The sequence below is a fragment of the Corapipo altera genome, unplaced genomic scaffold (assembly GCF_003945725.1).
Source record: "Corapipo altera isolate COAL_440 unplaced genomic scaffold, ASM394572v1 249, whole genome shotgun sequence".
NCBI lineage: Eukaryota > Metazoa > Chordata > Aves > Passeriformes > Pipridae > Corapipo > Corapipo altera.
Genome location: NW_020884982.1, coordinates 4,311 through 18,479, shown reverse-complemented (window position 1 = coordinate 18,479; position 14,169 = coordinate 4,311). Strand labels below are relative to the sequence as shown.

Genomic DNA, 14,169 nt, shown 5'->3' with positions numbered 1-14,169 from the left:
CTTTTTTTTTTTTTTTTTTTTTTTTTTTTTTTTTTTTTTTTTTTTTTTTTTTTTTGTTGCAGAGAGTATCTGGGAGGATCCGTCTGATCAAGCAGAAAGTGAACTGGTAGAAAGACTGACTCCCTTCACAGACACAAGAGAAAGTGACGTGCAGAACACCAAGAAGCATGTTATCCCGGAGAAATATTTGGAAAACCAAATGGAAAGGCCTGTTCCATATGATCAAGCCGAAGACAGTGGTGAAACAGCTCTTCCAAAAACTTCTTTTTTTTTCCCACCAATTAAGTAGTGCACAGCACAAGCTATGACTGGCTCAGTTGCATACCTAGTATATTTTGTAGGTATTATTTGTACTCAGGAATATAAGCTATATCTGTCTGTACATGGGCCGTGCACATTGTAAGTATATTTAATGTTCTTTTTAGCCTGAAATCATCCAGCCAACCAAAACAGAATTTGAAAACTATTCTTTTTCCTCATCTACATTCTTGTGATTGGAGATTCTTCACAACCAGCAGCAATAAAATGGAGACTGTAGAGATAGAGAGTGGCTTATTCTTGGTACTATAACAGACTTTTTGAATTTTATATTTTCCTGGATCTAAAAGAACAAATGTGTTGACTGGAGAATCTGAATCCTTTCACTTACATCAGCATATATCAGGAATAATTAATGGATAGATTATTGGATTTACTTATATATAAAAAATAAGAGAAATCAAACCCAGCATATTCACTTTCCTCCTTGTCTATCTTCCTCTTTTCTATACTGCAGCTACTGCTTGGAAACCATTTGTCACACCTTCCTAGCAGATTTAGAAATGTAAATTTAGCTTTATAGCAGCAACAAAGAAAAATGGTAATCTGAGCCCATTTCTGCAGGGATTCCACTCAGTATTCATGTCAACAAGAAGAATGGATTAAAGCAAGATTTGGGGAAACTGTCCTTCACAGGAAGTTTAACTTCATACTATGAAAATAAAAAACTCAAACCAGATTTCTATGATCCCTATGACTTATCTGTTTAATTAATTTAAACACTTTGCTCTTTGAACAGTAGGCTGTCTTTTCATTGCATTTGTAAAGCACCCACCCCATTACAACTCCTATATTTACTGTAGCTTAGGGATAGTACTGCCATTTAAATGGAGATGATGAGAAAATTGCCCTACCAAATGCAGCTGCCACTTCAGCAGTGACATTGCAGTGATCCCAAGAGAAATAAGCGTTCTAGGTGTTTGGAGTCACCATAAGAATAAACTCCCACAGGCTCTTTGAGCAAAAGGAAAACCCAAAGGATTTGGAAATGGTCCTCAAACACTTCTAGTGTAACAGGAGTAAACAAATCATCTGATGGGGTAAGAGGTGACAGCACAACCAAAGGCCATTACTGACAAGCAGGCCAGCTTGCAGTGCCAGAATTATCTGTATCTCTGTCTTCCTTTGCAGCTGAACCCTCCTGGAAACTATAAAATACTCCCATTCTTCGCCAGAAAGGTGTACTGGGAAAAGTGAGTTCTGTGATGCAGCATGTTTTGGCGCAGTGTACCCACAGTGGGTGTACTGCAAAGTGTGGACAGAACCCTCATCACATTTCAAAGAGAGTCCCACCCCTGGTGGGGGCTGAATGAAGGCATCAGACACGTCATCAGGCTTAGGGAATATTCAAATAGAGTTTTGCAAATATTTGGAAAACACTTTATTTGCAAGTAACACAGAAGACAAGAAGCAAAAGGTTTATGATTAACTGGAAGGGTTCAAGGTGGGCTAAGAAAATAAGAATACTGATCCTAATATCAAATAACGTAAAAAGTCAGATTCTTAGCCATTTGGAAGTACAATTTGTACTGTTTTGGCTCGGTTGCTACTCATTCTTCATCTGCTGTGTTACATTTCCTTCACTGCTTAGGCTGCTCCAAGTTAAAATATGTGATTCTCACAACTGTGCACTTGTGTATTTGTCTGTTCTGCCTCAGGGGCAAAGTTTGGGATTAAGTATATCAAGGTGCCCTTGACAGTATTGCTTAGTCCTAATGAAGCTGTAAACCCCATTTGATATATGGGCTTCTACGCTGGAGCCACATTTTCTTCATAATTACTACATTTCAATAGCTTTTTCTAGTAAGCAGCATCATATTACTTCTGATGGCATTTGCTGAAGGGTTTTTCAAGGCATTCAATGTTGAGGGAGAAGTGACAAAGTCATCTGAGCCTGTAATTCAGTTTGATTATCCTCCTATTCACAGAAGGCAGATGGATGGCATTTCACTGTAGCTACCACGTATTTACTGTCTTCCTTCCTGACCTCCTGTTCTATTTTAACTCCTTCAGCCTTCATGGTGAACACCATCTTCAAAATCTTTCCAGTTAAGGGCTCTTTTGGATAGCTGTTGGATTTTTTTTTTTCAGCGATGACAGAAATTAATAGAAAATACTTGGCAGAAAGATCCAGCCCAGAGATATCATCACTGCTTTCATATCCCTCTGCAGAAACCAGCAGATCCATCAGACACAGGTAGGATCTTCATCTCTGTGCTGTAAGAGGACAACTAACAAAATGTTGAGAAGAATCCTCTGACTCATGCTCAGCTTGAGGCCTACACAGACTACACACACTCATAGCAAAAAGAAACACTGAATGATCAATTTATTGAAAAGCCCGATTCTCTATGAGTCATTGCCATCTTTTAATCACATTTGCCAAGAAAATGAGGTGGCTGCTCTTTTGTCCATCTCTGCACATTGCTCTGCCTACCTGGTCTAGTGGAAGGTGTCCCTGCCCATGGCAGGGGGTTGGAACGAGGTGATCTTTAAGGTCTCTTCCAACTCAAGCCATTCTGTGATTCTATGATTCTATCTTCCAGTTGCTGGGCATTTGACAGCACAGATAATTGCTTTGCGGTATAAGGTTAGAAAGGGTATCACAGTATGGAGAAGTTCTGGGAAACCATGTCCTTGTGTTGAAGAGAATTTGCAGGGATCAGCACTGTTGCAGCAGCAGGTATTTACAGGATGCCAGATACAGATATTTAGGAAATCAAGCTATGAGAACACAAAGGCTCTGTGACCAAGCTGTCAGAACGCTTTTGTCTCTGAAACCTCATCAAGAAAATGTTTTTTGTAGAAAAATAGCCTTTCTGGAATTGAATGTTTTTTGCAATAATTGTACTTCACTCCTCCTCCTAGGGGCTGCCTAACTGCAATAAATCAAATGCACAGTGATTGCCAGAGCCCACACCAGACCATGGGGATTGTGCTGGATCGTGAATTAATTCCTTTATTCAGAGTCAATAAAGATATCACCTGCAACCACCACCAAGAGGATGGTGCCAAGCTCTTTTCAGTGGTGCCCAGGGACAGGATGGGGAGCAATGGCCATAAACTAGAACACAAGAAGTTCCACCTCAACATAAGGAAGAATTTATTTACACTGAGGGTGGCAGAGCCCTGGAACAGCTGCCCAGGGAGGGCATGGGGTCTCCCTCTCTGGAGACATCCCAAACCCACCTGTGTCACCTGCTCCACATGACCCTGCCTTGGCAGAGGTGTTAGACTGGATGATCTCCAGGGGTTCCTTCCAACTCTAAGGAGTCTGTGATTCTGTGAAACACCACAGTCCCAATTTATGGAATGCAGAACTGCAGCTGGTGGTGAGGTGTTGCCTGAACATTGCCTCTGGATCCTTCACTAATGTCTTATTGCCATCTACTGTCACTCCAGGCTGCCTGTGTTCAATTTTGAATGCATCGCTATCGGCTCTTCTTTAATGCCCCCCATCTAAAAGAGTAACTCCACCAAAAACACCTCACGGAACAATGAGTGGTAGTGGGGAGCTCCGTGTTTATATCCAGAATATTGTATCCCTACTTGTTGTGAGAAATACCTCTAACTAAAATTTAGAAGACAGCCAAATAAAGTGAAACAAAGAACTTTATTAACAGTGCGCTGGGTGCACTGAACTCGTGACCTGGTTCAAGCACACCTGTCTGGGAGGGACAGAGTGTTCAGGGTTATACCCTAACCCAAATAACAATAAAAAAGCACCACATGTTAGATGAGGGCAGATCTGAGCCAGAAGAGTGCAGCAATATTTCTGTACTACACTGAAAAAAGAGACTGAGTTTAGCAATTACTTCACTGAATTAGTGCATTTAAGAAGGTCTCAGAAAAAAAAAATAAAGTGCAGGAAATCTAACACAAACATTTTGTAGCTTTGCCTTGTCTTGAATTTATGGTGTACCATAACACACTGTGACTCCTGTCGCATCAGTGTGAGTAAACGGGGATCACCCACCCCTGGACAAGGTGCTAACTAGGAGTATAAATTACCTGTAATGCTGATTTTTGTCTGTTTATCAAACCTTTAATATTTGTCAGACTGGATGGATTAAAGACATTTTAATTTTTCAGTCTGCAGAGAGACTGAAGATTAAGTTTTTTAAAAGCAGAATTGCCACAGTATAAAACCAGATCCAACAAATGGATAAATTACAGGTATTTTTGATAGGGAAAACCTAGGAAAATTTAAACTCTTAGAATTAATTTTTTCCCAATTGCCAGCTCTGTGAGCTTGTACTCTAAGGATACTACCTGCAAGAGCCAATCACTGGTTTAACAAGAGTATGGAATAGGCAAAACACTAAGAAATATTTCCATCAAAACACCCAGTCTTGTCTGTTAGTTGACAGGAGCTTCTTTGTATCAGCACCAGTATCCACATGGCACTGTACTGTATGGGATGGACATAATGCACATTATACACGGGAACTCGATTGCACAATTAAAAGAAAAAAACTACAAAAAACAAAACCAAAAAGAAGGTGTTACAGTTATTCTTAATCATTTAGGCACATAAAAACTGCTAGTTCTTCACGTCTAAAAGGTGGGTCATAAACTGAACTGTTGCTTCTGCCAGGAAGAAACAAGCATTAATAACAGATAATTTCTTTTGTGGGCTTCTATGTGTTTGTATAGGAGGTAAGTGGGTTCCTGCTTCCTGGGACCTGGCTGGAGTCCACTTTTCATTTTCACCGTTCCATGCCTATTTCCAGGCAATGCACGGAAATGCTCAAGCCCATTTGCTTCCTGTCACAATCCTCCTGCTACAAATCTAGTGGAAGGTGTCCCTGCCCATGGCAGGGGGGTTGGAATGAGATGATCTTCGAGGTCCCTTCCAACCCAAATCGTTCTTTGAAGGTTGCATTTCTTTCCACATTTCCAAACCATGGCTCTGACGTATTTTTTAATTTAATATTTTGTTAGAATTTCATCTAAAAGAATAAGTAGAAGTGTTAAATAATCTCAACAAAAATTCAAAAACTCTGAAGTCAAATACTGACGTTGCTTCATCTGGTTATATATAACAGGATTCCTGTGCTTCCTACCACGCACTGCAGCAGGGAGTTGTTGAGCTCAGGAGACATGAGCTTGGAGTTGGCTGTGTGTCAGGGACGTGTGTGGTGTCAGCAAAGGGTTTCAGCAGTAGAACAGTCAGGGTTGTTTCAAAAGAGTACTGGGCATAACATTTTCATTCTTCTTCATCTCCCGTGTTGTATGTCACCATAACCCCCAAAGAGAAAAATCAGTGAATCTTCACTCCTTTCGTCTTCTCTCTGTCTGGTGCCTGAGACAGATCCTCAGAGGTGCCATTGGCATCCTTTGTTTCTGACTCTCCTCTTCCTTTTCACACTTGGTTCCTGTATGAGCATTTAGCTTTTTAAAGGAAGCAGTTTTTAGCTCCTTCCCTCTTCTCACGTCATCTATAATTTTATAATATTCTTTGGTATGTTGCTCACTGCCAATGTGTGGTACCTTCCTGATCCTGCACATCTCTCCCACGCCTCTCAGCAGTGGCATGCAAAAGACCACATCCTGTTCCTTCAAAGAGACCATGCAATTCAAATCTTTGTCACACAGCTAAACCACCCCTTCTGGTAATTCAGGGACAGTCTTTTATTCCAGCAGCCTCTCGACTGCATCCCCAATCTCATGCTCCCCTCCATGTGAGAAAGGGATTTTCCATGTAAAAGTAGACAACCAGGAACAGTGAAAATTTCTCACACCAGCAGCTCTGCAATGCAGATTCCTTTACCTTTTTTCGTCTCACTTCATCATTAACTCTATCTTTGGTAGTCCCCACAAAAACATCAAAGTCTCTGAGTTTTGATCTCCCTGTGCAGTCCTAACCTTCAAATTTCCTTTACTGCATCCCTCAGCCCTGCCTAGTTCACCCCTAAGAGTGTCTTGGGCCCCTCTGGAGCAGAGAGTATAAAAAATGTCATCATTGTATTAGAGAATTCAAAAAAGAAACCACAAATACATTTACTGTCTCCAGCAGGACTGTGAGACATGTGACCTGGGATTCAAGCAATCTATGTGCAACTCAATCTCTTTAATACCTGAAGACCAGATCAGGTATCTCTCCTTCTCTGTTGTTCATCTGTTCTGTGAGCACTTGTCCCAGCAGATTAATACATAAGGGCTTTTTTAGGCTTACCCAGCAAGTAAATAGGAATAATCTGCCACGTCCTTCAAAATCCACAGACCTGGGCTCTGTTTTGTGGTGGATTAAGGAACTGGGCACATTGGAGATGATGCACAAGGCACTTCCTGGCAGGACTGGTTGGAAACCTGCTGAGAGTCTTTGATTTTCATTTCATTACACTGAGAGGTCTCAGGCAGGACAACAGATGATGCACTTTTCTCCTTCCACTCCCTCTCACCAAGGAATAGCACATGGAGCAAAGGTATTTTCCTTACTCTACTCTTCCACTACAGCCCAGATTGCTGTCACAGGAGCTTCCTCCTTATGTGCCACAGCAGCTTCCTCGGATAAGTATGCACTAAGACTTAGCCCATTTCCTACAAACTTGCCAATAATCGTCACACCAGACAATGGAGTTATAATCAGGGCTCATTTCAGAATCTGCAATGGAAAGAAAAGTTAGTCAGAAGGGCCCCTTTTCCTTGGTGAGAAGAGCCAACATCCACCCACATAGAGGAGCACTCTGGGCAGGAGGCAAACATTTTGTTGCTTTTTCTTTTGGTTCTGTCATACAAAGCAGCTATTAAAAGTGTTTAAAGATGCAGATGAGCTGACCTAGTACAGTTTCACTCAGGCAAGATGCCAGGGCATATTATGTAAAGTGCTGATTTTTCCTACATTTTAAATTAGATATAGAACAGTCGGTTTCCAGCCCTCCTTTCTGGCAACAGGCCCAGCCTCCTGCACTTCCATATAAACTGGGCCCAAGGTGTCACCAAGACTCAAAAATTGAAGTGGTACTGTTGGTGATGGCAATGTCCTTCTCAAGAATCCAGGGTATGCTCTTCCTCTTGTTCTTCCCATGCTTTTGTTCTGGTCAGCCTGCAGCTCTACTACTGCGTTTCTCCACCTCCCTGGATCCTTCCAACACGGTCCACCTCTGCTGGGACCATGATGAACAGGAGCTGATGATATTTGAGCTGCAGGTCCATACAACTGGCTGGGTGGCATTTGGATTCAACCCTCATAGAGAGTTGCCTGGATCTGACATTGTGACAGGAGGTATCTTTCCAAATGGCAGTATCTACTTCTCTGTAAGTTGAAAAGACTTCCTCTGCAGGCTCCTTTATCAGGGGTCATGCTCCAAATATATTGAAATAAAAGTATGTTGGAAGGCTGAGAAAACTGGGATTGTTCAGTCTGGAAAGGCTAAGAGAGTTGGGATTGCTCAGCCTGGAGAAGAGAAGGCTCCAGGGTGACCTAATTGTGGTCTTCCAGGACATGAAGGGAGCCAAAAAGGAAGGTGGACAGAGACTATTTCCAAGGGCCTGGAGTGACAGGACAAGGGGGAATGGCTTCACACTGACAGAAAGTATGTTTAGATGGGATACTAGGAAGAAATTCTCTATTGTGAGGGTGATGAGGCCCTGGAATGGGTTGCCCAGAGAAGCTGTGGCTGCCCCGTCCCTGGAAGTGTTGAAGGCCAGATTGGATGGGGCTCTGAGCAACTTTTACTCATTCACTTGATTTCCTCTCTAGGAAGTGGAGACATCAGTTCCCCTCCCAAGGTTGCTTCTTAATGTGTTCTTAAAGGAGTAAGACAGGACATCCTTGGGAATTGCTGGTTTTTTCACTGTCAGGCAACCACTAAGGGTAGATGCTTGATGTTAAAGGAGCTGGAGTTTAGAAGAAAAAGATGCCACCAAGGTTGCTAAATAAAAAACAGACCATTGTTTTGTTTCACTTCATTTTAATTTATTCTTAAACAGGCAGTTTAATGTTATCCAGATACAGAAAGAAAAATAATTTATACCAATGAAGTGCTGCCACAGTGGTTTTATTTTGTTCTGCTGTTTTCAGTTCCCTTTTCCAGATGACAGTAAAATGTCTTTTGCATGAAATTGGTCTCTGCACTTGTCTAAAAATGAGTGGGCTTCAGAGAGAGTACGGTAGCGACCCTTCCTTATGGTCCTTATCTTGTTACAAAATAATTCTTGCAATTTCCACTTTTGAAATGCTTTTGTGATTGGGACACAAGCAGAACTTATGCCTGTGAATTACTGCAATAAAAAAAAATATGATTAATTTAAAAGAAAGACTTATTTTTAATAATAATTTTTTAAAAAGTGAGTTGAGGCAAACATAAAGCATTTAATTTCTCCTAAGAGAGCATCCTGGAAGGAAAAATTGAAGTGCTTGGCTTCAAAAATATTAAATATTCCATTATTTTCGGAAGATAAATATAACATTTAGCAATGTTTTTTCCTGCCTTGGTAGTAGAAACTCTTTGTTACATTAGAAAATAATTTTGGTCCCACAAAAGTTACTTTTCAACTCTTTTACAGATCAGAAGGTATCTCCCAGTTATTTAGGTCTGGACACATTCCAGGTAAACAAGTGCTTTATTGGCCACCAAAATCCACATCTGCTCAGCTGTAAAGCACATTCAATGAATCCATGGAACACATAGTTTGAGGGAAAGACATGCTAGTTACTGTAAATGGAGTTTAAGTGGGGTTTTCCATTTGCCATCTTCCTTCAAAGCCTCTCTCTCACACATCTCTGGGTGTATGCTTTAATTTTCCTCTTTACTACAACCATAACAAAGTCATTACCTGAGTAATCTCCAGTGGGTGAAAAACTAGCAAAAATGCTTGTTTTCACAAAGATTTTTTTTCCTAACTGTTTACTGCATTCCTCTTTCATAATGTATATTTAATTGTAAATATTTTATTTATCTCAGAGGGGATTATTTTCAGACTGCTTGTCTTTGAATTTGGATGTTTTAATGAAACAGGTATTTTCAAAACTGTTTGACAACAAAAGCTGGATTTCCAAACTATGACATATTCCTTGGTAAACTGAGCATTTTTGCTAGAGGGAAATTGCTTGGAGTATTCTGAAAGTCCAAATTCATGGATAAACTCAAGAGGAAGAAAGGATATTAAAAATATTACAAAAGCTGTAAGCAGGTTTTGAAGTAAACACTTGAAGGAACAGGGATGGGAGGAAAAAATATCAGGAAATCTGTCGCGTTGGGTCTTTATATAATAAAGAAATGGAGTCTGTTCCCCACTGAGGTGGTGATCAGAGAGCATTTATTTCAAACCTGGCGCTCTTTTTATCCATTAAAACCATGTGACCTTGTGACCAATGAGGTTATCGATTCCGGTGCATGTCCCCTGAGCTTCCCTGCCCTGGGTGCCTCCCCTGCAGCCCTGGACACGCCTCCTACATCACCCCCTTCTCAATTATTTAAGAGGGTCACGAAAACAGCGCAAAAAACAACAGTGCAAACAACAGAACAGTACATTATAAACTACCACAGCTTCGCAATGACCCAGCACATCGCTTGCTTTGTGTATTAGGGAGGGTTTCGAACATACTGAAACCTGAAAACCATGACGCTGTTGCAAGTTCAATAAAACAGATATTTATTACAAAGAACTGGCTGAAATAAACAGGCATCTGGGAGAAAGAGAAAACCAAAGAGGAAGTATGACACCCTACTCACTTAGGTGCCATTTATGGGATGATCTTACCCACTCCAGATACTATAAAATCCTCTGCAGCAGCTGCGTTTTCCGGAGGATTAGCAGGTTCCCACTTCAGCAGGTGTCCCTGCTGAAGGCAACTGGATCCTTCGTGTAGAGCAAGCCAATCCACGCACAGGGAAAACTTGTCTGCTTTTATACAGTCCATTGAGCACCTCTGCCCGGGGAGGTGTGGCCAGCACTGCCCCGCCAGAGGTTCCCAATTCCACCCTCTTGGTTATGTAAGTTCACACCTTCAGTGCATGCGAGAACTTTGGAAATCCCCTGACGCAGTACGCTTTGGGGGTCTTTTCTAATTGAGTTGGGGGTCTAGCCTTCCTCCCCTCCTCATCACTTTCTCCTTCAAATGCCCTTGATGGATAATTAGCCAATCACAGAACACCAATTAAAACATTTTATACAGAAGTTCTCCCTCCAAGGACGAATTCACTGTTTTATCAGTGAACTCGGCAGGGAGAAATATAAACTACTGCAGGTGGCTGGGGCCAAACACAGACCAAAAGTATCAGCACAAATTCACGCTAGTCCATGCACCAACTGCACCACAAAGCCAAAACTTCCAGGCTTTCTTTCCTGGGGATAAGGGCTGTTGTTTCCTGTTTTGAACCATGCCTCCCAACTACCAACACAACTCCTAAAATTGCATACAAAAAAAGATTCCTCCCAGTCTAGAGTTACCAGCACAGAAAGCTCTTGAAGCCCATGGAGTCCCCAGGCTGACACAGCAACTGCACCACAAAGCAAAAGCTTCCATGCTTTCTTTCCTGGCGATAAGGACTGTTGTTTCCTATTTTCAGACCTGCCTCACATCTGCCACCCCGACTCCAAAAATTGCATACAGACGAAGAAGATTACACCCAGAACAAAGGTGCCAGCACAGGTGCTTTCGCCCTGGCTGCCCAGAGAGTGCCCAGGCTGCGCCACCAACTGCACCTGAAAGCCAAAGCTCACAGGCTTTCTGTCCTAGGGCACAGGGCTGCTGGACCCTTTGGTCAGCCCCGCCCCGCCATTGCTGGCCAGCCCGCCTCAAAACCGATACAAATGAGGATTCCTCCCAGAACAAAGGTACCAGCACAGAAAGCCCTGTCTGCCCACGGAGTGCCCAGGCTGTGCCACTGTAATAAGTAAGCAATGGTAAAATAATTTGCTCATCAAATTGTATGCTATATTCAAATTTTATGCTATATTCTTATATATTATTGTAGTTAATGTTCTGCTAAAGCTGGGGGATTGTGAGTTGTGAATAGTTAACTGTCATGTCAGTATTATAGGTTGACTGTCTTGCAGCTTGTAGTTCTCTAGCTGACAAAACAAAGTATTATGCTTTGCTGAACAAGTATGCTGTATCCTGTTTTTCTAAAAGTATATTATCTAAAGTGTACTTATAAGGTAAAGATGAGATGGATAAGGAACAAAGGGTCAAGTACAAGGACGATAAAGAGGAACCAGGACGGACATTTGGAAAGTCCCACACACCAGGACTACGGACTCATCAAACTATTGATGGAAAAGTACCTGGCAACTGAATTGGGCCTGCAAAAAAGGACCAACCAGAACAAACCCCGCGAACTCGGATCCAATAAAGAGATAACAAGTGACTGTAGGACAGGAATTGATAAGGGTATAAAAAGCTGTTTTGCTTATTTGCACTTTATATAAATCTTATAAAAAATTTTTACTGCTATATTTCAACCTAGTTTTATTTACCTATGACACCACAAACTGCACCTGAAAGCCAAAGCTCACAGGTTTTCTGTTGCGGGGCAAAGGGCTGCTGTTCCCTAATTTCAGCCATGCAGTGCAATAGCCAGATCCCAATTCCCAAAGCCGATACAAATGAGGATTCCTCATTGGAAAAAGGTGCCAGCACAGAAAGCCCTGGCTGCCCACGGAGTGCCCAGGCTGCGCCACCAACTGCACCACAAAGCCAAAGCTCACAGGCTTTCTGTCCTGGAGCACAGGGCTGCTGTCCCCTTTGGTCATCCCCGCCCCGCCATTGCCAGCCCCCCCCCCCTCCAAATCCTCGTTTTCCTCATTGGAAGAAGGTGCCAGCACAGAAAGCCCCGGCTGCCCATGGAGTGCCCAGGCTGCACCACCAGCTGCACCTGAAAGCCAAAGCTCACAGGCTTTCTGTCCTGGGGCACAGGGCTGCTGGACCCTTGGTTCAGCGCTGCGCTGCATTTGCCGGCCCCCCTGCCCGAAACCCATACAAATGAAGTTTCCTCCCAGGGAAAAGGTGCTAGCACAGAAAGCTCTGGTTGCCCACCGAGTGCCCAGGTTGTCCTATCAACTGTACCTGAAGTCAATAGTTCCAGGGCTTCTTTTTTGCAGAAGGGGCTCCTGTTCACTTTTATCAGCCCTGCACTCCCATATATGGTCCCAAGTCACCAAAATTGAATATAAACGAAGATTCCTCTCAGGGAAAAGGTGCCACCACTGAAAGCTCTTGCTGCCCACAGAGTGCCCAGGCTGCCCCACCAATTGCATCAGAAAGGCAAATGTTGAAGGCTTTCTTTCGTGGGAATAAGGACTGTTCTTTACTTTTTTCAACTCTGTATTGCTACTGCTATTCTGACTCCCAGAATTCCATACAGATCAAGATTCCTCCCAGACAAAATGTGCCTGGACAGAAAGCACTTGCTGTACATGGAATACTAGGGGTGACCCACCAGCTGAACATGAGAGACATTGGGTTAAGGTTGTCTTTCCAGTGTTTAATTACCCTCATTCTGTTTTTGAACTCTTCAATTTAAATTGCTAGTCTTACTCCACAAAAACACAGCCACAGACCTACCTTACAGGCCACCAAAGAGAGCTGGGAGGGTGGCTGTGCTCTTCCTGCTCTCCCTGTCTGGGTGACCTGGGCCCTGCCGTGCCCTCCTTAACAAGGCCACACCCACATTTTCCTGCTCCTGTTTGCCATAGACAAGGTTATTTGAACTCCCTGAACCAGTTTATATGACCAAGAAACAACCGGGACTCCCTTCCCTGATAATCTGATTATACCTTGCAAGGCAGCTAGGCTCAGCTGGGAGCACTTTCTCCCAGCAGTTTAAATCTCCCACAAATGCCCTCAGCTCCAAGCAATGATCAAATGATTAGAGCCTGCAGGGCAGCTGGGCTGGGCTGGGCTGGGCTGGGCTGGGCTGGGCTGGGCTGAGCTGAGCTGAGCTGAGCTGAGCTGAGCTGAGCTGAGCTGAGCTGAGCTGGGCTGGGCTGAGCTGAGCTGAGCTGAGCTGGGCTGGGCTGGGCTGAACATGGAAGAGCTTCTCCATGCAGTATAAATCTCTGACAAAGAACCTCAGTTCCTCTCTTGGTCATCTCAGAAGGCATCAAAGGACAGCTGAGCTGACCTGAGCTGGTCAGAGACAGGACAGAGAGCGCTTCCTGCCCATGGAGTGCCCAGGCTAGCCTACCAACTGCACCAGAAACCATGAAGATAAGGGGTTTCTTTCCAGGGAAAAAAGACTGATGTTTGCTTGCAGGAATTGCAGAGCTGAAATAGGCAGTCCAGCTCCAAAAATTGAATATGGAAGAGGATAAATCCCAGACAAAAGGTACCAGGACACAAAGCTCTTGCTGCCCATGGAGTCCCCAGGCTGGCCCACCAACTGCACCAGAGAGTCAAATGTTCCAGGCTTTCTTTGCTGGGGATAAGGGTTGTTTGCTTTTCTCAGCCCTGCACTCAAATTGCCAGTCCCACTCCGAAAATTCCATACGGACAAAGATTCCTCCCAGACCAAAGGGTGCCAGGACACAAAGCTCTTGCTGCCCATGGAGTGCCCAAGCTGGCCCACCAACTGCACCAGAAACCCAAATCTGACAGGCTTTCTTTGCTGGGGATAAGAGCTGTTGTTTGCTTTTTTTAGCCCTGCGCTCAAACTGCCAGTCCCACTTCCAAGATTGCATACAGACCAAGATTCCTGCTGGACCAAAGGTGCTAGGACAGAAATATCTTGCTGCCCGTGGAGTGGCCAACTGCATCAGAAAAATAAAGATGCCAGGCTTTCTTTGCTGTAGAAAAGGACTGTTGTTTGCTTTTTTCAACCCTGTGCTCAAACTGCCAGCTTGACTGCCAAAATTGCATAGGGGCCAAGATTCCTCCCAGACCAAAGGTTGCTGTCCATGGAG

At 43.3% G+C, this 14,169-nt stretch overlaps 1 protein-coding gene across 2 annotated transcripts in view; it reads left to right on the top strand.

Moving 5' to 3' along the window:
• DYRK4 (dual specificity tyrosine phosphorylation regulated kinase 4) overlaps positions 1-1,004 on the top strand; it is a 24,344-nt gene extending 23,340 nt beyond the window's left edge. For both annotated transcript variants that reach the window (XM_027665952.1, XM_027665951.1), the window contains exon 14: positions 63-1,004. In XM_027665952.1, the coding sequence (XP_027521753.1) occupies positions 63-289 (227 nt within the window). In that variant the 3' untranslated portion in view covers positions 290-1,004. The remainder of the gene's footprint in view (positions 1-62) is intronic.
• The last annotated feature ends 13,165 nt before the right edge of the window (positions 1,005-14,169 follow it).